At 51.3% G+C, this 26,212-nt stretch overlaps 1 protein-coding gene across 1 annotated transcript; it reads right to left on the bottom strand.

Annotated features, from left to right (window-relative positions):
* Positions 1-19,137: 19,137 nt before the first annotated feature.
* On the bottom strand, positions 19,138-25,777 carry LRFN3 (leucine rich repeat and fibronectin type III domain containing 3). The gene is made up of 3 exons (XM_080646074.1): positions 24,952-25,777; positions 22,087-23,529; positions 19,138-19,738 (listed from the first exon to the last, which is right to left on the bottom strand). Exons 2-3 carry the CDS (start codon positions 23,511-23,513, stop codon positions 19,282-19,284), a joined length of 1,884 nt encoding a protein of 627 aa, XP_080502200.1. The 5' UTR covers positions 23,514-23,529; positions 24,952-25,777; the 3' UTR covers positions 19,138-19,281.
* Positions 25,778-26,212: the final 435 nt, after the last annotated feature.

Here is a 26,212-nt window from a genome sequence, read left to right as displayed (position 1 = left end):
TAAAAGCTAAGAACTACACGATTTCACTCATATGTGGGATCTGAAACTCATGAACACAATCAGCAATGTGGTGGTTGTCAGAGGGAAGGGGTGGGGGAAGAAAGGGATCCTAGTATATGGTGACAGAAGATTTGACTTGGGATGGTGAGCACACAGTGCAATATACAGATCTTGTAATATAGAAACCCACACCTGAAATCTATATGTTCATGTTGACTAGTGTCACACCAATACATTTAATAAATAAAATAATAAAAATTACAAAATAAAAGCAGCCTCAGTCTCTATGCACTGTGAGCACACAGACACGCAGACACGCCTACTGTCCTTATAGCCTGGCAGTGGCTCTAGTCCCACGACCCCCCCTGGGATGATAGCTGTGGTGCATGGGAGGGTGCGCAGCTTTTTCTTCTCCAGGTGGAGGGGAAAAAGACACAGAGATGAAGATTGGGGGGGCGGGAGGGGTGGGAGAGACAGGTGAGTGGGCATGCTGGGTGGTGAAGAGAGTAGGAGAGACAGAGAGCCCGGGCAATATGGAGCAGGGACATGCAGCCCCAGCTGTTGGGAGAAGAATTGAGAGTTGAAGAGGAAGGAGACAGATGATTTGGTGAAGAGAAGAGAAGGGAGGAGGAAGATAGGGGTGGAAATGAAGGTATTGGAGAGGGAAGGCATGGGGGCGATACACAGAGGTCCCGCCATCTAGAAGAGACTCAAAGACAGCTGAAATGAGGAGGGGGAACGGGGGGCTCACTAGAATACAGGGATGGGCAAAATAGGTTTATAGTTGCAATCTATAATAATAAAAGCATAATATGCTAATTAGACCGGACAGCTGAACAACCTTCTGGACGACCTTCTAGATGAAGCCAGGGCTGTGAGGGCCAAGGCAAGCTGCCGTGGCTGTGAGGGCCAAGTCCCTTGCATGAATTTCGTGCATCAGGCCTCTAGTATAAGTAATTAAAAAATAATAATAGAAGAATAAACTGTTTCACGGACTCACAATTATAAGCCTACTTTTGCCCAGCCCTGTATATCCAGAGTTCTCCCAGTCAAGGCCAAAGCAATGTCCATGAGCAGAGCAGCTCATGGTGGAGCTCCGGCAACTATGGGTTTTTCTCCAGCACCATCTCCAGGGGCCACATGCTCCTGCCCACCATTGAATAGGTGCAGGTACCCGGGAGGTGGAAGGTGGTGCCATCGAAGGGCGCCGAAAGTGCTATAATAGAGCCCGCCTGAGGTGAGGCAGAGGCGGGGGCCCACCTCCACCCGGTTGTGGCAGTGGCAGTGGCAGCAGCTGCTGGTCGAAGGGTAGAGGGGTGGAGTTTGAGGTGTTTGAAGGCGCTGCAGTGAGCAGTGGCACGCAGGTGGGGCCGCTCAGCACAAAGCCCACATTGCACACAAAGCCCTTAGGGCAGTGCCCACTGTCCTTATAGCCTGTAGTGGCTCTAGCCCCTGCACAAGTGGCTGGGCACTCCCGCATGCACAGCGTATAGTGCGAGTGTGCGGGGCACAGTGCGCCTGTGATAAGGAGTAGGAATGGAGGGTTACTGTGGGCAAGTAGCTGCTGGAATCTCACAGCTCACCTCTGGGGCTAGGACCTGGCATGGGGCCTTGCAGGGGTGAGAGCTGGAAAGCTCCGACTGGAACCTTCTGCTAGGGAAAGACCAGGTGGCTAACCCTGGATCACAGGTGCAGCTGGTCTATAAGGGCTTAGGATGGGTAAAGGGTTGGGAGCTCAACCCTGAACAGGTCTGCGTCTCTAATGAGGTAAAGGTTGAAGCCCTGGACCATAATCAGGGCTGAAAATTGGGAAGCATGCCATCAGAGCTGGGAGCTGGACTTTCATCAGAGCAGGGCTGACACTTTAGGAGGGACAAAGGTGACGGTCTGGATCATGAGGGGATGTGGAGGGGTGGTTGGAAGCTGGTGCCATGAGAAGTATAGGGACTAAATTGTGCAGGACTGGGGTGGCTCAGTGGTTGAGTGTCAACCTATGAACCAGGAGGTCATGGTTTGATTCCCGGTCAGGGCATATGCCTGGGTTGCAGGCTCGATCCCCAGTAGGGGGCGTGCAGGAGGGAGCTGATCAATGATTCTCTCTCATTGATGTTTCTATCTCTCTCTCTCCCTCTCCCATCCTCTCTGAAATCAATAAAAATATATTTTAAAAAATAATGTGCAGAGATGGACTGGTGCCCTGGGATGGGTAACAGCCAAGGAACTGAACTGTGCTCAGGAGTGGGACTGGTCCCCCAGATGACCAAGGATGGGAAGCCTGGACAGAGGCCCTGCTCAGTCACTGCACAGGCTTGACTTCTGCCAGGGGAAGACTTGACCACCCAGTAGATGGCAGGTTTCATAGTAGACACTGAGCATGGGGCAGGGTCTAGTGCTCAGGCATACATCTACCATGCAATCTTTTAAAACTTATTATTGATTTCAGAGAGGGAGAGAGAGACAAAAACCTGATGTAAGAGAATCATTGATGGGCTGCCCCCTGCATGCCCCCCCCCCCGCCACTGGGGATCAAGCCTACACCAGGGCATGTGCCCTAACCAGGAATCGAATCAGGACCTCCTGGTTCATAGGCACTCAACCACTGAGCCATGCCGACTGGGCAGCAATCTTTTTTTTATTTTTAAAATATTTTATTAATTTTTTACAGAGAGGAAGGGAGAGGGATAGAGAGTCAGAAACATCGATGAGAGAGAAACATCGATCAGCTGCCTCCTGCACACCTCCCACTGGGGATGTGCCTGCAACCAAGGTACATGCCCTTGACTGGAATCGAACCCGACACCCTTCAGTCTGCAGGCCGACGCTCTCTCCACTGAGCCAAACCGGTTAGGGCTGGGCAGCAATCTTAAAAACAGGGGCTTGGTGCCAGCAGCTCATAGCACAGCCAGAAGGGACTTAGGGGGATCCAAGAGGATGTTACAGATGTGGGCAAAGAGGGATGGGGTGTTAGTGGTTGGCAGGGCAACACAGAATGTTGTCAGAGGCGGCATCTTGACAGCAGCATTCAGGCACCCATGGGGAACCAACCAAGCAGCTATGGCCAAAGGCCCAGGCCTATGCATCCTCAGGCCACTTAGTGTTTGTCACAACCCCTGGCACCTGGATGTCATCCATAGGATCCCCACTATAATCAGCCCACAGCCCCACCACATGGCCCCTATATGCTGCTGGAAGAGCCAGAGCTACCTGGATCCCGGGGGCATAGATCACATGCAGGACAAAGGGGTAGCAGTTGACCAGTGTCACAGCCACGGTGAAAGATGTGTGTACTGCTGCTCAGAGCCTGGAATGGTAGATTCTGCCAGACACCTTTCAACTGTGCAAAGAAGGCATGTCAAGTTGGGGCTCTGAAGACTCAGTATCAGTACCAAGGATCCCAAGGGGGCCCTATTGAGGGGCTAGGGATCTGTCCACAGCAGCCTATAAATGCTTGTGATGCTGTCCATGGTCCTAGCACTTTTTCCAATTCTTGGAAGGTGAGAATTGTGGAATCTGAGGGTTGGGGCGATAGTATTTATTTCTTGATCAGATCTGAGGAGTTGAAAGCTGGGGACTCTGGAAGTGACATATGTACAAAACATTTAGAACAATGCCTGATACATAGTCAGTGCTCAATAGATACTTGTTGAACTGATGCATGCATGAATGAAAGAGGTTCGTAGGTCAAGTCAGTCTGTGGTCCCAGAAATGCTGGGATTTCTGGGTAATGGCAGGGATTTCAGAGTGCTGTAGTTGAGGCATAGGGTGATAAGGTTTTCCCACAGCATCTATAAATGCTGAAGCTGTTGTCCATGACTCTGACCATATTTTCCCACAGCAGTTGGGGCTGGGAATCTAGGAACGGGGGTTAGGGGTGAGGATTTGTAAGACTTGGGAATTGGCGATTTAGAATTCCTGGATCGAGTCTGAGTATGCCCAGGACTTGGACTGAGAATGGGGTGTGAAGTTCGGTAAAAAAGCACTTAGAATTCACTCGATGGCTATGGGGGAAGGATGGGGGAAGAAGGTGGAGGGGAGAGAATGTTCACATTAAGACCTCCAAGTCTGGTTCTGGAGACCCAAGCATTCAGCTCTTCTTAGCATGGAGACATTCACACCCTCCAACCAAGTGTCTCACCCAGGATCCTAGGGTCCTCACCGCCTAGAATGGAGGCTTTCCAGCCCCTAGGCCCAGCAGTTTCTGTCTCACAAAGTAAAGAAGTTTCTGTCCTCAGAAACCAGAAATCCCCTTCCCAGAACATAAAAGTCTGGCCTTTGGACACAAGACTGTTACCCTAAACCCTGGAGTCCTTGCTGCCTAGAGGACTTTCCATCCATCAAATCCAGGAATCTTGCCCAGAACCCGGTGGTTCTGGGCCCAGGGCCTAGAAGTCTTAGTCTCAAGACCCCAAAGCCTGACCTCAGGACCTACGTGTTCCAGTACCCAGAACCCAGAAGTCCTGCCCCCACGGTGGAGGAGTCTCCATCGTCAGACCGAGGAGCTTTCCTCCTAGCCCTCAGCATTCCCTCCCCCAAAACCCAGAGGCTATCCCACCCCAGGGACCTGGAGCCCTGCCCCAGGCATTGGTTCCAGTATCAATGAGTGTCACTCCTAAGTCCTATAATCCCCTTCCCTAGCAGTCCATTGTGCTTTCCCTCTGCGGCTCACTCATGGAAACCAGCCTGGAATCTCCAGGAGTCGACAGTGACATCCAGGTGCAGACAGGCATACACCTGAAGGGACACAAAAAGTGAAGGTCAGTAGTTGGAGAAGGGGCAGATCCAAGCACTGTAGCTAGTTTCGAAGTACATAGGCTGCAGCATGTCGCAGTGTCTGTTCAGAGCTCCCAGGACAGTACAGGGCCCCAGAGTCTCCAGTGGGGATGCAGGATTGGCCCAAGGAAGAGCCCAGAGGCATGGCAAGGGGCATCAGGTGGCTATAGGGCCCATGTGTGCAAGAATGCATGCAGGTCAGGACCTCCCACATCGTCAGTGGATCCCCATGTAAGTTGCCACACAGGCCCACCACAAGCTCACAGTAGCCATTGGTCAATTGTAGAGACAGCACATGCTGCCAGTCGTAGACTAGGTAAGTGCAGGCGGCTCTTGTTCCAGACCTGCCTCTGCTCATAGTTCCAAGCTGCAGAAGTACAACAGCAACCACTGGTCACTCAGGATCACTGGCATCTGCAGCTGCTGCTAGTTCATGTACAGGGGTGATTCAAGAATTGGAGTCACCAGAAAGGCTGCATTCTTGAGCATTTGAGGAGGGGTAAGGGGTGAAAGCTGAGGGGTTGGATGTTGGGATGCTGAGGGAGTGGGGGATTTAAGGATCTATAAGTTCTCACTCTCATCCACTAACCAGGAGACTTGTTTCCAATACCCAGATGTGTCCTCATGCAAAACTCAGAGATCTTCCTTGCAGGAATTCAGATAAGTAATTCCCTAAGGATCTAGGAGTGCCCCCTCTTCCAATTAATAGGAGAGCCTTCAGCCAGGACCCAAAGGTTTTCCCCCAGATTCCACTTCTCCCAGTCCATAATTCCTTCCCTTCCCTTCCCTTCCCTTCCCTTCCCTTCCCTTCCCTTCCCTTCCCTTCCCTTCCCTTCCCTTCCCTTCCCTTCCTTCTCTCTCTCTCTCTCTCTCTCTCTCTCTCTCTCTCTCTCTCTCTCTCTCTCTCTCTCTCTCTTTCTTTTCTTCCCACACCCACCCAGAAGGTTCCCAGCTTGTCATTTACTCTCTCCTTCACTGCCTCCACTCTGGTACAACCTCCATTATCTCCTGCCTGGACTATTGCAGCAGCTTCCTCACTGGTCTTTCAGTGCTTCTTTCACAAGCCTTATAGCCTGTGCCTCATATGGCACCCACAGAAGTCTTGTTAACACCCAAGTGAAAGCTCATCCTTATTTAATTCTGCACAAAATCTTTTCTTGGGAGAGAAACCAAATGGTGGCAAAGGTAAACACCTAAACTGCTGCCTCACACAGAAATTACAAAACTACAACTAAAAGACAAAACGGACATCATCCAGAACCACAGGAAGGCTGGCTGAGTGGAAATTCTACAACTAGAAGGAAAGAGAAAAGCACACTGAGACTCAGAGGAGCTGCAGAAGGCAGAGGTATGGGGGCGTGGGTGTGGAGAGGGCTGGCAACTGAGAACGCGGCTGGCTTTCTCAATCTGGAGGGAGACAAAAGCTCCTGACAGCTCTGAACTCAGGTTCCGGGTGAGACTCTGGAGACCCAGACTCATACGGGGAGAAACTGGACTGTCAGGAAAGAGAAAAGCACACTGAGACTCAGAGGAACTGCAGAAGGCAGAGGTACAGAGGCGCGCGGAGAGGGCTGGCAACTGAGTACGCGGCTGGCTTTCTTAAGCGGGAGGGAGACAAAAGCTCCCGACAGCTCTGAACTCCAGTTCCAGGCAAGACTCTGGGGACCCAGACTCATTTGGGGAGAAACTGGACTGTCTGGCAGTGGGCAAAACTTGAGGGCAGCTTTCTCTCAGAGGTGCTTGCAGTGATTACCATGGGACACTGAGACACAGGGGCCTCTTAGGGCAGGGCTGACGGGAAGCCAATGCTGTCTGCTCTGCCCTGAGACTCTGCCCAATCCAAGCTGAGCACAGAGACTTCTGCAAGTCTTGTCTCATAAGGGTGTCTCCAGCACAGAAGTTCTCCTAGACACAGCTGATCCTCACAGCCAATTGGCCTGGAGGTCAAACCCTCCCAGTGGTACCAACAACAATCAAGGCTTAACTACAACAAGACTGTGCACACAGCCCACAAAGGGGTGCACCAAGAGTGTCCACCTCAGGTAACTGGGGAGGCTGAGCCACTGGGCCTTATAGGACACCTAGCACACAAAGCCACTCTATCAACTCAGGGAAGCAGCCAAAATGTGGAGACAAAGAAACAGGTCACAAATGAAAGAAATGGAGGAAAGCAAACAACTGGATATAGAGTTCAAAACCACGGTTTAAAGGTTTTCAAGAATTTTCTAGAAAAGGCTGATAAATTTAGTTAGACCCTTGAGGATATGGAAAAGGACCAACTAGAAATTAAGCATACACTGACTGAAATAAAAAATAATATACAGAGATCCAACAGCAGACTAGAGGATCGCAAGAATCAAGTCAAAGAATTGAAATACAAAGAAGCAAAAAACACTCAACTGGGAAAGCAAAAAGAAAAAAGAATCCAAAAATTTGAAGATAGTGTAAGAAACCTCTGGGACAACTTCAAGCATACCAACATCAGAATTATGGGGGTGCCAGAAGAAGAGAGAGAGCAAGATACTGAAAACCCATTTGAAGAAATAATGACAGAAAACTTCCCCCACCTGGTGAAAGAAATAGACATACAAGTCCAGGAAGCGCACAGAACCCCAAACAAAAGGAATCCAAAGAGGACCACACCAAGACTCACCATAATTAAAATGCCAAGAGCAAAAACAAAGAGAGAATATTAAAAGCAGCAAGAGGAAAGAAGTTAGTCACCTACAAGGGAGCACCCATACGATTGTCAGCTGATTTCTCAACAGAAACTATGCAGGCCAGAAGCGAGTGGCAAGAAATATTCAAAGTGATGAACAGCAAGAACCTACAACCAAGATTACTCTACCCAGCAAAGCTATCATTCAGAATTGAAGGTCAGATAAAGAGCTTCACAGATAAGAAAAAGCTAAAGGAGTTCATCACCGCCAAACCAGTATTATATGAAATGCTGAAAGGTATTCTTTAAAAAGAGGAAGAAGAAGAAAAAAGTAAAGAGAAAAATTATGAACAACAAATACATATCTATCAACAAGTGAATCTAAAAATCAAGTGAATAAAAAAATCTGATGAACAGAATAAACTGGTGAATATAATAGAATCAGGGGCATAGAAAGGGAGTGGACTGACAATTCTTGGGGGAAAGGGGTGTGGGGGGTGTGGGAAGAGACTGGACAAAAATCGTACACCTATGGATGACGACAGTGGAGGGGTGGGATAAGGGCAGACAGTGGGAACCAGGTGGAGGGGAGCTATGGGGGAAAAAAGAAACAATTGTAATAATCTGAACAATAAAGATTTATTTTAAAAAAACAAAAAAAAATCTTTCCTTGGCTGCCACCAAAAAGCCAAAGTTGTTGCAAGAGCCCATATGACTCTCTGTACACAATGTGACCCCCATTGTCTCTCCCTCTGCTCTGTACCACAATCCTGCCACTTCCACCTGGACTTGTTGTTCCTCTAACATGCCTGGCAGATTCCAACTTTAGGCACTTGCTGTTCCCTCTGCCTGGAATGTTCGTTTCTCAGATAGCCATATAGCTCTCTCCCTCACCTCCTTTAAGTCTTGGCTTATGTTTCATCTTCTCAGCAAGGCCCTCCTATTGAAACCTGCACTCTCAGAAATCTGATCCCACTTTCCCTGTTTTATTTTCTCTCTTTAGCATATATCATGTTCTAACATACTATATCATTAACTTATATGTATTACTTATCTCTCTCCACTAGAATATAAACACCGTGAAAACAAGGATTTTGTTTTTCTTGGTCACTGACATAGTGTCAGTGTCTTGAACATGGTTTGGTACATAATAAAAAAACATTCCTTAATCGATGAAGGAACTCAGGAATGTCAGGTCCCTAGGAGATGGGGGCCCATGTTGGGGAGAGTAAAAATCTGGAGCCCTGAGAATTTGAGGGTACTAGACACCTGGAGTAGAGGCTGCTGGATGCTGGGGAGCCATAAGAGCACTTGGGAAACTCCTAATTCCTGAGTGGCAGGGTGAGCTCCTAAGAGGTATGGAGGGGAGGGTGAAGCATCATGGGTTCATGTACCATATAGTTTCTGAGCTTTCCAAATATTAACTCATTTAGCCCTCACTGCAGCCTTATGAGTTAGGTCTTTCTATCATCCCAGTTTCATAGATGAAGAAACTAGGGCCCAGACAGGTTAAATAATCCGCCCAAGGTTATACAGCTAACAAATGATCAAGCTGCGGTTTAAACCCAGGCCATCTGGGCTCCAGAATCCATTGCCTTTCTATAGTGGTGCTGAGAGGTGGCTTGGTACATCCATAACCTCTATCTAGCAATCGCATTTAAATACAGTCTAGCCCACACAACCATCTACCCCTAAATCTTCCCTGAGGAGAAATTTGGGACATGCCAGTGGCTGCATGTGGTCCTAGGATACATCCAAAGCTCAGAAAACTTGGAGGTTCCAGATGCCAGTGTTAGGAGACAATAAACATAGCAAACACTCTTCATAGGACATCATGAGCTCTGTTCCAAATGCTTCTCATATGTTAACTCATTCTCACCTCACAAAACCGTGATGAGGTAGGTGCTAGAGATCCACAATCCCCAAATGCAAAAGTGGTCTGAAAACTGAAACACATTGTGTGGATCTAATATTAAAACTTAATTGGCAGCAAAAATTGACCTGAGTTTATGTGTGGGGTCTTGATTTATAGTCTTGATTTATTCCACTTAATGTGAATATTCAGATATTTCACTGCAGAGATATTAAAATTTGTGATTATATTACACCAACTGGAAGTCTTATATAAAATATGCTATTTGCATGATATGACCATTTGAAATTACAAAATCCAAAATGCACCTGGCCCTAATCATTTTAGATATAGGACTGTGGACCTATATATTGCCTCCATTTTAGAGATGACAAAAATGTGGTACAGACATGGATGGAGTTTCCAGGATCCCATACACTATGATTTATACCTGGACAAAACTGAACTCGTGTGTGACAGCAGTGATGATGATGCCAAAAATGTGCATTGTGACAAACTGCATGGGGTAGTTCCTTCTAGAGCAGGAGACCCACAGCTGGAAGGCAGGGAGGCCACTGGGTTTGGTGAGGGCAATGGCTCAGCATGTAGGTACAGCTGCCAGGCACAAAGACAGCGGCAGGGGGCCATCACAGGGGATACCTACTGGGCCTCTGGGCTACCATACATCTACATTGGGAGTGAGGTGGGATGATTGCATGGGAAGTTTTTTTATTATTATTGTTGAAAGTATTAAAAATAGTAGTACCTATGTCTCCTTTTTTTTTTTTTCCCCCATTTGACCTTCCCCCAGCCGCCCCTACCCAGCATGGGAAGTTTTTTGTTGTTGTTGTTATTAATCCTTACCTGAGTATTTTTCCCCCATTGATTTTTAGAGAGAGTGGAAGTGAGGGAGGATGGGAGGGAGTGGGAGAGAGAGTAGAGAGAGAGGGAGAGAGAAACATTGATGTGAGAGAGACAAATTGATTGCTTCCAGCATGTGCCCCCACGGGCTGGGGATGGGACCTGTAACTCAGGTAGATGATGCCCTTGACTGGGAATGGAACCTGCTACCCTTCTGTGCATGGGTCTAGGCCAGGGGTGGGCAAACTTTTTGACTCGAGGGCCACAATGGGTTCTTAAACTGGACCGGAGGGCCGGAACAAAAGCATGGATGGCGTATTTGTGTGAACTAATATAAATTCAAAGTAAACATCATTACACAAAAGGGTACGGTCTTTTTTTTTATTTCAATAGTTTTATTCATTTCAAACATGTTAACAAGAAGAATGTAAACACTAATTATTATAATTTGAAACTTCAAAAAATGGAGGAATCATAGCACAATAACATACCTTATATTGAAGATGGCAAAGGCAAAATAAAATTGCCTAACAAAGGAAAGGTACAAAAGCCTTTCAAATTAAACTTAAATATAATAAAATAATTTAAAACTAAAACAAATAGAAAAGAACAAAATGTGTAAACAGGAAACTAAACATTTTCTTTAGTGCAACTTCCAAATTATGCCCGGGACGTAGATGTAGATGGCAGTGTAGACTGGGTTGAAAGGTTTTTGGTCTTTAAAACATCAACTTCAGTGGGAACAGTGTCGTTGGTCTCCTTTTTAGCTAATGCTCTGATACTGTGCTCTCCAGGGGCGTGTCTCCCTACATCACCACCATAACGTGTCTACGCATTCCCAGGGTGATGTCGGGGGACACGTCCGGGGGCATTACAAGGAGCCTCTGGAAGATTGAGAGGTTGTTCCTTCTACTGAATAGGCAGATATAAATCCGCCCACTCAGAAGAAGGAGCTGCAGCCCTGTTTCCCGATGGTGTCATGTTAACACTGCTGCTGGTGAAGGGGCGGAGGGGAGAGCAAGAGAACCCTCCGCTCTTTTGGCGGCTCCGGGGCCAGATAGAACAGCCGAACAGGCCGTAGTTTGCCCACGGCTGGTCTAGGCTGTAACCCACTGAGCAATGCCGGCCAGGCCTGCAGGGGAAGATTTTGAGTGGAGGAGGGACAAGACTTGCATTTAAAAACTATCTCTCTGGCTGCTCTATGAGCAAATGAATATAAAGTTTTATGTTCCCCTACCCTGATCCCCAGGAATGTCTCTGCCCACCTCAGGACTCTCTTGGGCCCAGGGCTGCTCACCTGCCATCAGCTGCCCCTATGCCCTGCACCTCTCCAGCCGGTGCATGGCGGTGCCGTAGGCCGCTCCTGCCCAGGAGAAGGCCTGAGCCAGGGCTTGGCTTTGGTCTGAATGCTGTCAGTGACGAGGCTGAGGGCCAGAGGGAATGACAGCGAACCCCGGTCGAGGAGCCAGCACCTCCACGTCGGGAAAACACGGCTGTACTTGGCGTAGGAAGCTGCGGCTGTACGCCCACCTAGGGCATGAGCGAGAAGAAGGGATCATGTGTAGCCAGGCAAAGCACTTGCACGCAGGCGGAGGGATGCATCACCAGAGAGCGCAGCAAGGCGCCAGGGCTCAGAGCCCGCGCCGCTTGGATGCCGTTCCCCTCCCCCAAACGCAGGCTGCCCGGGCTGCCAGCTGGCACATACACAAGGTCTCTGGCTGTGGATGAGGAGGACCGGCAGGCACGGACGGGGCACCGTGTAGACGTGGCTCCAGCAACCCTGTGGCAGCAATTATTTGGACTCGTGGCTACAGGCCTCGTCTCACGCTTGCAAACAACTGTGGCCAGCCATCCGCGCGCGTGCCTGGCAAATCTGCGCTCTGCACCCGCAGCATCTGGGAGCCCAGGAAGCATGAGGAGTGGCCTGCGGCAGCGTGTTGGACGATGTCCAGCAGGACTGGCACGGGAGGCGTGAGGCCAGGCGTGTGGGCCGAGCGCTGGCCACCCCGGCAAACTCCTATGCCAGTCATGGGGCTGCCACGACGGCGTCACCACCGTGTAGCGACTGTCCGACAGGCAGCGCGACGTTTGCTCGCGCTGTCCAGGGAGGCACGCCCAGCCCGCACGCGTTCTCGACGCGGTCACTCCCACCCATCCAGACACAGCTAGGCGCACCCTGCTGCCGGCCGCGCCGCGAGCCCCTCCGCTCCAAAGCGCAAGGTGGGCGCAACGCAGTCGCCCTGGCCGCAGGCTCAGGCGTGGCCAGGGCGGCGCCCCCACCGGCTGCGTGCTGTCAGGTAGCACCGCTGTCAGGGGGCGGCGACGCGCACTACGGGAAGGTGAGCTTTTTCCAGCCTTCTCCAAGGCAGCCAGGGTGAAGTGATGGCCTTGCAAACTCATAAACGCAGCGGTCGGGCATGAGGGAACCGGGAGAGGAGAGAAAGGAATCCGCATAACCAGGTGGATTTTGAGGCCAATACATCGGGTTCTAATTCTGACCCTGCCACTCTCTAGCCAGGTGAAGTGGGCAAAGTACTTAACTTCTCTGGACCTCAGCTGTCTCATCTATAAAAGGGGGTGTTAGCACACCCTTCACAGAGCTATGGGAAGATTAGATGATGTATGTAAAGGGCATGGAAAGATGTCTACTATATAACTATTAGCTTAAAATAAAGTCACTTCCTTTGGACCATTCATCCCCAAAAGACCTGCCTGCTCTTCCCACAACCAATTTGCTAAATCCTCTGCCCCAGAATCTGCCAACAGTCCCTTGTCACAGCTGGCCAGGGCCCTGACCCAAGAAGCTCCACTGTGGCCAGTTCCCTGCTACAGATCCAAGCCAGGCAGCCCCCAAACCCACACAGCACACAGTCCAAATCCAGACCAGCTCCCCAGCCTCTGTGTCTCCTGTGGGTCACTCACTGCACAGGCAACGCAGGGCTCAGCAGGGCAGGTGTGAGGACAACTATGGCTGGGTGCACAGATACCGGCTCATCAGTGTAGTTTCTCCTGCCAGCCTGCTCTCCAGCCCTCCCACTGCAGGACCAGAGGGGAGCACAAGGGGAATCCCAGAGAAGGGCTCCACCTTGGACTCCAGGGGAAAAGGCAAGGCTGGGCGTCTCACCTGCCCAGAGCTGGGCTGAGGCCAGGCACGTTGTGGGGGCATATATAGTCTCAGGTGCCTGGGTCTGGCTCTCAGCACACTCCCTGGGCCTGTACACAGATGTCCCCATCAGCGGGGCGGGGTGGGGGGGGGGGAGGAGCGGGACAGAGAGAGGAGAGAGACAGTTATGCGGGAGAGACAGAGATGAGCAGAGACACTAAAAGAGGGAGAGAGAAAACATAAGAAAATTATAACCAGATGGAGAGATGGGTGTGGGGAGAGGGACAGACAAGGTAAGAAACAGAGAAAAAATAGTGAGGGAGAGACATAAAGACCAAGAGAGAGACAAGAAAAAGATTTCTTCAGAAAAGGGCCTTTGAGTGTGGAGGACATGGTTGTGTTTGGAGGGGAGAGGGGTCCAAGTTTGAGACAGAGAATTATGAATTAGAATATTAAAGGGGGCAAGGCAAGAATAGCATGGTTCCTAAGAGGGGCAGACTCCTGAGCCTGCTGCAGAGGAAGAGGCTTCAGGCTTGAAGTTCTGGGGTCCTGGGGAGGTGGGGGCAAGGAGCCAGGACTCCAGATTCTGAGAAAGGAGGGGAATGGAGACTGACTTGTGTCTGAGGGAATAGGGGACTAGGGACCTGAATGCCTAGGTCATGGAAGTGACTGAGACAGAGGCAAAAGACACCACCTGCCAGATGTGGAGGTCTGGAGGATTTGGGGTGGAGCTCCCCAAGGGAAGACAATGGCTTCTATATCAGTCTGAGCTGGAGAACAATAGACCTTCATGGAGGATCCAGGAGGAAGGACAAGGCTGGTTCCAGACAGGGAGAGGCAAGGGACCTTGGATATATTTTTCAGCCCCCTCCTCCCCTAGGACCTAGGAGCCTGCACCGTCTAAAAGGGGAAAGTTCCCCTTTTCCCACAGAACCCTTTCCTTTGGTACGGGGAGTACCAGAGAATTCAAGAAGAAACTGACTTTCTTACAATAGCTTCATTTCTCACCTGCTTAAGATCCTTCCCAGGCTCTTCAGGTTGGGAAAAAGCTAAGGCCAGCGTAGGTCCCAGTGGGTGTGAGATACATTCCCAGTGGGTTAGGAGAGGGGCCAGTTCTTGGGACAAAGATGGTAGAGGTCATCAGCAGAGAAGGAAAATCAAGGCGGTGAGGCATGTGGGGATGGGGGTGATGCTCCAGGAAGAAGTGAGTGGAGAAGCAGGAAGGGGGTCAGTTCCTAGCCCTGGGGCCACAGCATTTATGACTGTGGATGAGGAGGAGGTTCCCAAAGAACTGATATTTTTTTCCAGAGGACTGGGGAGAGGGAAGTACACCCTAGGAGTTCCACAGAGTCGAAGCCAGAATGTACCCAGAATAAGTTATTTGAAGTCTCACTTTTATACTCTAAATTCTTGCCAATTTTGCATTCACCTCAATTAATCTATCCATGAGTACTCATATAAAAAGATTTTCAAGTGCTTACCAGTGACACCCTTTAACCTACCCTTGTGTACCCTCCTCCCAGCCTCAACAGTGAAAATCTTCAAGTGAAAAGGAAGCTGTGGGTTCATCCTGTGGTTTTGTGGTCTCCCCAGTGTCCTGGTACATTGGGGTGTCTGTCATCCAAGCATTCAAGGCTCTTCATAAGGCTGTCCACAGGAGCCAGACATTCCCAACTCCCTCCACAGGCACCTGAGTCCCCCACTCCAAACTTGTTCTTTGCTGTGTGTCCTCAGCCACTCTCTCCACTGTAGCCAGATGGATCTTTCTAAAGTCTGAACCTGACACCGTCCCTCCCCATGACTCCCAGTGCCCTTGGCATAGAGTCACAGCTCCTCAGCCTGGCAGCTGGCAACTGCCTTTGTGAGCTTAGCTGTCACCATCCCCCTTCTCCCATGCTTTGCTACACAGAACTTTGGCCAGCTCTTCAAGTACACAATCCTCTATCCTCCTTTCTTGTCTTTTGCACACAATGTTCTCTCTCCTTGGCTTTCTTTGTATACCCCTTTCTTCTCCTGGCCCTCTTTGTATATCCTGCAAGTGTGAAAGACCCAGTGCAAAATGAAAATGTGGAGTACCTTATTAAAAAACCATGAAGAATTTCACAATGGTGATAGCAGGTCATTCAACCAAGCACAGGGCCCTTCTAAAAGTGGAGCTTTGTGTGCCTGCACAGATCACACTGCTATGAAGTCGGCCCTGCCTTCAGGAAATCTTGGACTCTTCCCAACTCCCATCCCAGGCTGTTAGGAGCCCCTCTGGACTTCCAAAGTTCCCTGAGCTTAAACAGACCCTAATCATTCTCACCTGTGCTTCCCCCATCCCAGCCCTGGGCCTCTCTGGGCTGTCATTTATTCATATCTATTTCCTCCACTGGACTGGAACTCTATGAGGACAGGGTCTGAGGGTGTGTTGGTCACTGCTCTATCATTCTCAGCACTACTCTACACAGGTCAGGGCAACACTGAGCATTGATACCTATTCTTGCTTTTGTGTGGCATGAAACGGCACAGGCACCAGAAAGCAATCAAAGGCAGGAGCCATGCTCAGGTTCAACCCAGAAGAGATGACCCCTTTTTCTGATTCTCCCACATATGTGTCCATGTAAAGAGCTGCAAAAACTTGGCATGAGCTGAGGCCTTGCAAGAGGTCACAAGTATGCCCAGACACTCCACCTGTGTTGGATTAGCCACACCCCAACACATGGGTTGGATTGGGCAGCACACAGAGTCCTGGTATCAGACCTAGTCACTTGAAGAAAATGCTCCAGTATCATGGCACTTTGGCACCAGGAAAGCTGGTCTCAAAAATGTGCAGGGCATTTTCAAAGCCACACCCCAATGTACCAGGGGCTGGGCAGTGGAAGGAGTAGCACTCCCTGAGCTCAGGAAATTGGTGGACTCAGCTAGGCAGTGTTGGACAAACTACATTTTAACTTTAAATTCTAGATACATGTCCACTTGTATTGTCTCTGCATGGGGGTGGGAGATGGTCCAGGCATCCTGTGGGGGTGCTTGGGGGGGCATGCTGGAAGGACCAGCCTACTCCTATATACCTCCTTCTATCCTCCCTGCTTCCAGACATGTAATAAGCTACCACCAGGTGTGTCCCCCTTTTGGGCCCACATTTCCTGTGTTCACATCCCCCACAACCAGCCACAGCCTCTGCCTTGCAGAGCCTTGATCCACTGTTTGCCTGGTACTTGAACCTGGAAAAGGTCATTAATTCCTATGCTACAGAGAGGTCAGCTCCCCCATCTAAGGAATGATCTTTCTTCCCCAGTCTCAGCAATCTTGCCTGAAAACCAGGTAGCTGGGCAGTGATCCAGACTATCCTCATTTGCATAGGGGATGGAGGCTTCTGACGAAGTAGTCTCAAATCTCTCTCCAATCCATCCACTCAGGCCCCACACCTTCTGCTTGAACCATTACACTAGCCTCCTCCCTGGTCTCCCTGCTTTACTTTAGTTCCCACATGCAAACAGACCTGCCACTGGAGTTTCTTTAGGATTAAAAAGGACAACTCTCCTCACTGCTCAAAACCCTCCAATGGTTTCTCATGCCACTTAGGATAAAATCCAGACTCTCCCAGTAGCCTACATCATCTGTCCCCTTCTTACTCTCCAGTCTCAACACGGCATCACATCCTTCCCACCATACTCCAGCACATGGCCTCTTTCAGTCCCCTTCACTCACCATGCATCCCTCAGCTCCTGGACTTCTGTACATGCTGTTCCATTAACATGGAATGCCCTTTCCACCCCGTGTAGTTAACTCCAACCAGATCATCCTTCAGATCTCAGCTGAGGCATCACTTCCTCCAGGAAGCCTCCCTCAACCTCCCTTCCTGGGTCAGGTCTCACAGTTGCATGGATCTCTCCTGCATGGCCCCACTTGTCACCACCGATGCTTACACTTGCTTTTGTGATTATTTAACATTTGTTTCCCCATCAAATGGTGAGGTAAATGAGGGCAGGACAGGCCTGTATCTGTTCATTATTGAATCCCCAGCATGTAGCACAAGTAGGCACACAATAAATAACTTAAAAACAGGGTTGAGAAACAGTGCACTCTGGCTCCCCCTCATGGCAGCAACTGGCTCTAGGTATCCAAACCTGCTCCGCCCTAGGCCTTTTTCTCAAGATATCTCACTGTCCCTGATGGCTGCTCCTGACCTCAGCCACTGGAGGATAACAAGAGGAAGGACCTAATGATGCTGCTGGAGGACTTGGGAGTCAGGCCAGATCCCTGGGATTCAGGTGTTCCATGGCCAATGGAAGGTCATTTCCAAGGCCTACACCCACCAACAAAGCTGGGGTGCCCCATATCACAAGAATGGCCAGTCTGGTCTTGAGCCCACTTCACCCTGCTCCTCACATCAGCATCACTCCAGAGAATACTGATAGGACCCAAGTTCCCTCCACATCTCTGCCTCTGGACCCACCACTAGAGGTAGCCTGAGATCAAGGAGCACTATTCCTCTTACTGCTAATCCCATTCCTGGATCTCCAATGAGGCCTGATATTTCCAAGGCCAAGGGTTTGGTCCTCCGAACCTCTTGGTATATGAGGGGAGCCTAGGGCAGTTCAAGACAGTGAGGACCAGAGCTGGAGAGATGTGCAGAAAGGTCCAGGTCAACCTGAACCAGGCTCTAGGCTCATAGAATGGCAGGTCTACACTCCCTCTCTACACTTTCATACCTCCTACTTTCAAATGAGTGGAGTCTGGCATCTGTCCAACTGAACCCCTAACACTACTCTCACGGCAGCCTTGATATCATTAAACACAAGAATAACGTGGGTCTGACTTGCCCAGTTTGCTTCACTATGTCCCTCCACCTGCTGCTCGTTTAGTCTTTTTTAGTCTAGGCTTTTCTTTGTCCCTTAGACATGAAAACTCCCAGAGGCCGAGGCCCCCTGACTATCACCCTCTGGATGCCCTCTGGGTATTCCATATCCACCAAGTCCCACACTGGCTTTGGCATCTTTCCCAAATCTTCCCCTTCTCCCTGGTCCAGTATCATAGCAGCTCTGCTGTCCCTTCCCTGGCCAGAGCCCTGGGCCTCATCCTGGACACTTCCCGCCCCCATGGTTCTTCAGCTCCATAACTCAGCCACTCAGCTTCCTGAATGTCTCTCTCACCCAACCCTAACTGCTTTCCCCAGCCCTCCTGCCCTGGTCCAGTCTTGTCCTTACTCACACAGGTCCTTATCCTGGCTTCCATCCGGGCTCCTTACTTTAGTCTTCCCCTCTGGTCCACCTTCCCCATGGTAGCTAGAAGGATATTCCTAAAGCCCAAACCTGATGCTGTCCTCCTCTGCATTAAATCTTCCATGGCTTCCCAATACTATCTGGCCAGAGTCTGAGCTCCTCCACCTGGAAAGCCTGGACCCTGCTCACCCCTCCTACCTCTCCTCTATCACAGTACCCCAATGTCTGGCACTTACGAAGTCCTTGGTTGTACTGTGCCCTCTGCCTGGAACACCCTTCCTTCTGCTCTTGGCCAATTATCTCCTTCAGAGATAATTCTCAGGTCCCATGTCTCTTCTAGGAAGCCCTTCCTATGCTGAGTCAGGCACCTTTTCTGGGCTCCCACAATCTCCCGGGCTCCCACAATCTCCCAGGCTTCCCTCATGACCACATCTCTGATCACTGTCTGAGGGCAGAGCTGGGGCTGACAGAGTCACCACAGCATCACCCATCACAGGGCGTGCTCAGAGACGACGTTCAAGGAATGTCTATTGACTAAATGGATGATCATCCTCAGCCACATCCAGGGACCTTGGACAGAACTAGATGGATCTCTCCCCAGAAGAGGCATCCCCAGCTCCAGACCCTGCATGGTAATCCCAACTCCCACAGACAGAGACAAGGGCAAGGGCCCAGGCCCAAGCTTAGAAAAATAGGACTTTCTTGTTGTGCCCCTCAGTGCCCCTGACACCCTCCCCATCAGAGTTTTAAAAACCGTGAACAATTTGGTGAGTCTGAGGCCAGGTCCCACAGGGTGCTTAGGTCCTGCCACCCCTTGGTGGGCACGAGGCTAGGGTCCTGTGGGTTCGTGACTGGGCCCCCAGGGCTCACAGTCCAGCTGGACCATGGTGTGGGCCCTCGGTGCGGAGGGCTCAGGAGCAGACGGGGCCTGTGTGGTGCCGTTGGTCTGGGAGCAAACGCTGCTGACGGGTGCGGGTGCCTTGGCCTTGCCAGGGGGCTGGCCACCATGCACCTTGTAGCGCATGAGCAGAACGAAGATGAAGACCAGTACTGAGGCCACGATGACACCACCCAGCGCGATGATCATGGTGCCGCCCAGGAAGGGTGCGTGCGGGACCCCACAGGGTTGCAGTGTGGGCTCTGTGGAGAAGCGAGTGCAGCCAACGGGCCGTGTGGCTGTCAGCCCCGTGGTGCTGTCCTCGTACACTGCTAGCACGCACAGATCATAGGTGCGGCTGGTCGCCAGGTCTGTCAACAGGAAGGAACGGCTGTCGGCTGAGATCATCCTGGAGGGACAGGCAGGTAGGGGTCAAGTCTCCAGCTACCAGCACCCACCCTGCACTCCATCCCTACCCTCCAGTCTAGAGAATTTCTCCCCAGTCCAGCTGCTGCATTTCACTCTAACCTCTGAATTCCCTCTAACCACTGCTGGAATTCCTTTAGTCTGACACCCAGTCAGTGGCCTGACTGATATGCCTCCAGTCTGTTAGCCAATTTTACCTCAGCCCACCATCTACCTTTACTGTCACATTCCTCTCAAATCCCCCAGTTTGATTTCCCCCACAAGCTCAAATTCTCTCCAGTGCCACTGACCCCTTCCCCTCTGCTCTGCTGCCTAATTTCACTCTAGCCCACTGCCCAGTTTCTCTGTGGCCCACTGCTTGAGTTCTCCCAGTCCTGTTTCATTTTATACCCAGCTGCCTGATTTCCATCCTGCACTGCCAGCCCAATTTCCCACCAGCCCGCAACTGCAGTTCCCTCTAACTTTGCTGCCCAATTTTGCTCCACTCCACCACTTAATTTCACTATGGTCCTCCCACCCTATTCTCCCCTAGCTCACTGTCTGCGTTCCTTCAGTCCTTCACCCAACTTCCCACCAGCCTACCACCTGAGCTCCTTCTAGCCCTACAGCCAGCAATCTCTAGCTCACCACCCAATTGCATCCTCACTTTCTGTGACCTCCTTATTTCCTTCTAACCCCATATCCAGTTTCCTTCTTATTCCACCTCTCAGTTTCCCTCTAACTTCTAACTTCCCTCCAGCCCGTGCCAATTTCTCTTTGCCTCTAGTGTACAGTTAGATTCTTTCTATCTAACCACCTGATTCCTCCATATCACTCAGCCCAATTTCCTTCTTACCTGCGAATGAACACCTTCCTAGTCCCACTGCCTTATTATATCTATAACCTGCTTTGCAGTGAGTTCTGTCATCTGATACCATTTTCATTAAACTGATGTGCCTCAGTCACCACTACTGATTTTTTTTTCTGTTGCCTTATTTCTTTCCAGCTCTGCCTACTGATTCCTTTTATCTCTGTTGCTTAGTTTCTCTAACACCCAATTCCACTATACTACCTTTTTGTAGCAGAGCACTCTGTTGGAGATTTAACTTGTTTTATAATCAGTTTTATTATTAAATTGCTTTAATGAGGGAGCTACAGGAAACTCTGCAATTGTCTCTGGGAGGGTGACTATCTAGGAGAGCATTCATCCCATCCCCTGCCAGGCACAGGGGACAGAATTTGTGTGATTTTCAGGTGGACCCTCCATGGAATCTACTGAGCATGCTGCCTATGAAAGAGAGTGGAATGAGCTTATTAGATTTCCAAAACTGAAAAGGAGATCAAGTGATTATCTCTTGGGGTCCCTGAGGAGGGAAACAGGACCCAGATGCTAGGTTACAAGGTGCAGACCCCAAGTCTTAGGAGGCCCAGTTCTCCACAGCCAGGAGGTGGGACTGCACCATTGGCTCAGCCTGGCAGTGAGAACAGGGAGCCATCCACAGCTATCCATGCAAAGTTGGACTGGGTGAGAGGCGTCAGCAGCACTCACGCCAGAGCCAAGACTACAGAACACATGTGGCCACAGCAGATGTGCCACGTACTCTCCAGTGCAGGGGCAGAAGTTATGCTGGCCCACCTCGTGGAGTATTTAAGCCCCAGGTTTTGTGTTTGCAACAACAGAAGAGAGAAGGGAATCCCCAAGAGTGGCAAACTGAACATTCCTGCTCACCTAGCAGGTGGAGCTTAAACTAGGTTTAATTTGATTTAGAAAATAAAAAATGGAGATGTTGCATATAAGAACTCCAAATATGTGGAACAGTTCGCACTGTACAAACCCAAAGTGAAATCTGTTTAACTTCCTTCCCATTTTCCTTTTAATCCCTGGTCTGAGTGCCTTTGTAGCAGGGCTGACTCATTCCATTTTTCCCACGATCACTATACCTTCTTGCTTGATCTCTTTTTCTTCCTGCAGCCTATCTTGTATTTAGCCCTGTCATCTAGAAATACCTGGTCTCTCTTTTCCTTTACTACTTAAATTTGCTTGTATCTCCCCAAACTTGCCCTTCTCCTTTGACTCTTTATTCTTTTGGCCTGGTCACTTTTTACTTTTGCTGCCTAATTTCCTTCATATGTTCGTTACTATTTACTTTTGCTGCCTTATTTCTAACACTGCTGCCAGATTCCTTTCTACTCTCTCTGCCTGATTTCTTTTACCTTTGCTGTCTGATTTCCTTTGTAAGTTTGCAGTCTCATTTCTCAGCTGTGTTGCAGCCTGGGTATCAGTAGACATATCTCTAACCCTCCCTCCATTTCACTCCCCCACCCAAGCTGCCCACTGCCTGGACACTACACCTGTAGACGAGGATGTCATCGGCTGAGCTGTTATACTGGATCTGGTACATGCGAATGCCTGGGATAGGCCGCTGATCTGGCCACTGGACGAGAGCAGCTGTGGCCCCATGCTCAGTCACCTGGACACCACGGTCAGTAGGGGGCCCAGTGTCTGCTGCCTTGGCGGAGGCGGAGGCAGAGGCAGAGGCAGCAGAAGGTGGGGTGAGGACATCAGGATCCCCGTCCCGCGGGGGGTCACAGCTGGTGCTGTTGGCTAGCTGGGGGGGTGGTGGGGGACCCACAGTTAGCTCAACAGCAGCCGTGGCCTCGCCAGCTGCATTGGCCGCAATGCAGGTGAAGATGCCTCCATCACTCGGCTCAGTGATCAGCAGCTCCAGCGTCCCATTTGGGAAGGCGCGAGCACGGCTCGAGTTGCCCAGCAGCCGGCCCTGGGGTGATACCCAACGCACATGGGGCTCGGGGTCCCCCACAGCCCGACAGCGCAGGGCAGCTGGCCGACCAGCAGGCACTGCCAGGGGTGGTGAGCGGTGAGTTACCACAGGGGGCTCGCACACAAACTCCTCCTCACCCACAGCCCAGAAGTAGCGGCCACCCAGAGCAGGTGGGGAGGCGCAGGCTTCGAGGTCATCCTCCCTCGCCAGCCGCCGCAGCCACACCAGCTCACAGTTGCAGTGCAGGGGGTTCCCACCGAAGGCCAGCACCAGGGCAGAGGCAGGTGACCCCCGGGGCCTGGCTAGTAGTGGTAGGCGGGAGAAGAGTGGGTCAGGTGGGATGGTGGTCAGGCGGTTGGAGGTCATATCCAGCCGCGCCAACTTGTGCAGGCGGGAAAAGGCGCCAGCAGGCACAGAAGCCAGCAGGTTGTGGTCGAGGCCCAATGTATTGACGTTGCCCAGGCGGCCCAAAGCCTCCCAGGGCAGCTGTTCCAGATTGTTGTAGGAGAGGTCGAGGTCTTCAAGTGTCTCGGCACAGTCGTCCAGGGCACCAGCTGCCAGGGCTGCCAGCTGGTTGTTGCTCAGGATGAGATGGCGCAAATTGACCAGGCCACGCAGTTGACCCTCGCCCAGTGAGGTCAGCCGGTTACCATCTAGATGCAGGGCACGCAGGGCGCGAAGATCAGCAAAGGCACCGGCTGCCACGTGGCGGATGGTATTACGTGACAAGCTCAGATGCAGCAGGCCCGTCATGTTGGCCAGGTCACGGCGGCGCACAGCCGCAATGAAGTTGTCCGCTAGGCGCAACTCAGCTGCCCTGCGGTCCAGCGAGGGTGGCACAAACAGAAGGCCTGCCCCTGGGCACAGCACACTTAGGGGCAGTGACTGTGTCTGGCAGCGGCAGCGACGGGGACACAGGCTGGGTGTAGCTAGCTGGGGTGGAGATGAGGCGGGGGCCAGCGGCAGCAGGCAAAGGAGCAGCGGGAGGATGGCCATCTCGGGCAGGGTTGGCCTGCAGGGAAGAAGGGAGGCAATAGGACAGGCTGAGGTCTGAAGAGGGCTACCAGAGGGGGTTGGGGTGGTCCAAGACCAGGAGAGAAGGTCACAATGAGCTAAGAGCAGAGGAGTTGGTTAATAATGGTCAGAGGGTCAGACATATCAAAATGATGGAAAAGATGTTCAAAGACTCAGATGTATCATGGGAGGACAGAGAGAGCAGAAATGAACAAAGATGGTCAGAAGGCAGGGAGGTGAATAGAAATGGCCAGAGATGGTGATAGAATGGGAGGGTTGGTCAGGGTGGCGGTGATTAGAAGATAAGCAAGAGGGCTTTAGACATGGTCACCAAGAGATGGTCAAAGATGGCCAAAGAGATAAGAGGTGGTCAGAAGTAGTTTAAAATGACCAGAGAAGAGAGATGGTTAGAGATAATCAAGAAGATAAGTGGTGGACAAAGAGAGAGGAAGTGGTCAGCGGTGGTCAGATCTGGGAGGGATGGTAAAAGATGGTCAGAAATGGTCAAAAGCCGGAAAGGTGGTCAGGAGGACAGCTGGGCGATGGGTGTGGAGAGGTCATTAGACAGAGGGAAGGCAGCCAGGGATATTAGAAATGATCACAGAAACAGAGAAGAGAGGTAGTCAGTAAAGGCCAGAGATGGTCAGATGGTTGTCAACTGGCAATTAGGGTCAGGAGTGGGAGGAGGGCAAGAGAGATGGTGAAAGATGGGCAGAGAAAGGAAATGTGGACAGAGGAAGCTGGAGAATAGACAGACAGAAGTGGCTGGAGAGAAGAGTCGTAGACAGAGATGTCAAAAATGGTCAGACAGTCAAAGGCCACAGCTGAGAATAAGGGCCGGAGAAGGGCAAGAGAGCCAATGGAAGATGACTAGAGAGCAGCAAAGATATCAAAGGTGGTCACTGAGTGAAGCAATAGAGGTGGCCAGAGAGAGAAGCTGTGGACAGGGCTGTGGACGATCAAAGACAGAAGATGTGGACAGAGATGGTTACTGAGATGAGTGGTGGCCAGAGGTGGCCAGAGAGAGGAGCAGTGGATAGAAGTGTCAAAGATGGTCAGAGAGAGAGGTGGAGAAAAGAGACAGGAGTGGTGGATAGAAGAGGCAGGCAGGAGAGGTGGTTGGAAATGGTCAGACAAGATACATGGTGGGAAGAAGTTAGAAGATCTACTGGGAGTGGGTCACAGACCTAGAGATGCCATCAACTAGGGAAGAGGAGATCAGAGAGGGGCAGGGTTGGTCAAATGTCCAGAGAGTGTCTGAGGCAGAGGAACTGGAGGTAGATCCATGGATGGGGTGTCTGTTTCTGAGGATTCCCAGGGTTACATGGTCCTTACCTACCCCCACCCCCAGCCACAAAGTTTCTCTCTAGTCCCTTCCCATGATGGGATTCACTGAGAAACTCCCTCCCAATTGCCTTACCTGAGTTGGAAGAGTCCCAGGGAGCAGAGTCTTCAGGCTCCCAGGGGGTCAAAGGTCAGGGCTCTGGAGGGGGTGCTCAGTCGTTCCTTCCTGTCCCCAAGGCCTCTGTAGAGGGACTGTCCTCCTGTTTCAGCTTATATATGTGGTCATGGAGTCTCTAGACCTTGATACTTAAGAGTCCCAGATCCCCAAATATTGGGCAGCTAGGGTCCAGAGTCAGGGTCACCCAGCTCCAGTCTTGGGATGCAAAACAGCCAAATGGAGAGTTTAGGGTCTAAGCCCTAAGTCCAGTCCTGGGGTCTGGTACTGGGGTGCTGGGTTCAGTTATTGGGGTGCTAAGTCAAGTTTTGGAGGTCTCTAGTCCCAGATTTCAGCATTCAGGTTTGCAGCAAGGACTTCAGGCCAGAACTCAGGTTTAGGCCCCTTGGAATGCCAGGGTACAGATCTTGGAATTTGAGGCCTAAATCTCAGGGTTCAAGTCCCAAGTAGTGGATTCTGGGGGAATAGACACAGGAATCCCATCCCAGATTTCAAGGTCTCAGGCACAGAATTCAGAGTTTAGCTCCAGATTGGGGGTTTTAGATTCCAAATCTTGAGGTTCAGGCTCCAAATGTTGGGATCCATAATCCAAGTCTTGGGGCTCAGGTTCCAAATACTGGGTTCTCAGCGACTGATATTGAGATTCCAGCCCCAGATATTGGTGTTCAGACTCCTGTCTTGGGGTCCCTGTTTCCAGATCTCTGGGTCCAATCTCGGAATGCAGGCCCCCGATGTCAGGTTGCAGGCTCTGGGTCTGTGGTGCAGGCTACCAGCTTGCTTCCCAGTATGTAGCGGAGGCTGGCCAGGAGGGAAGGGGTCGGCGGCGGTGGGGGAGGGGCCGGCCAGGAAGCCCCGGGGGCCGGGGTGGGGCGAACAGACCGGGGCACGCAGGGTGAGGGCGCCGCAGCACAGGAGGGGCGCAGGGGGGAGGGGCCGTTCTCAGAGACCCCTCCCCCGCCGGGGCCGGGGCGGGGGCCGGGGCGGGGGCCGGGGCGGGGGCCGGGGCGGGGGCTGGGCAGGCAGGCCGGGCCCGGGTGCTCCCGCGGCCTCCACGCCAGGAACCCAGGGCCGCGCGCGCGCCCGCGCTTAAAGGCGCAGGCTCGGCGCGCGCCCGAGCTTAAAGGTGTAGGCTGCCCTCCCTTTTTCAAAGGCGCATCCCCGCCCCCGCCTCCCATGGAGTCGCCCGGGCGTTGCTTGGGAGCAAGAATCCTGGGATACAGAC

This window comes from Plecotus auritus (assembly GCF_963455305.1).
Source record: "Plecotus auritus genome assembly, chromosome: 10".
Classification (NCBI taxonomy): Eukaryota; Metazoa; Chordata; class Mammalia; order Chiroptera; family Vespertilionidae; genus Plecotus; species Plecotus auritus.
Note: the sequence above shows the minus strand (reverse complement) of the source record. Positions and strands in the feature narration are given on the sequence as shown.

What these genes read in the sequence shown, in the direction of transcription:
- LRFN3 (XM_080646074.1), bottom strand. Translation starts at nt 23,513, where the DNA reads ATGGCCATCCTCCCGCTGCTCCTTTGCCTGCTGCCGCTGGCCCCCGCC. An exon ending in GATGACATCCTCGTCTACAG is followed by an intron (nt 19,739 to 22,086) that starts GTGTAGTGTCCA and finishes CTGTCCCTCCAG; the next exon opens with GATGATCTCAGCCGACAGCC.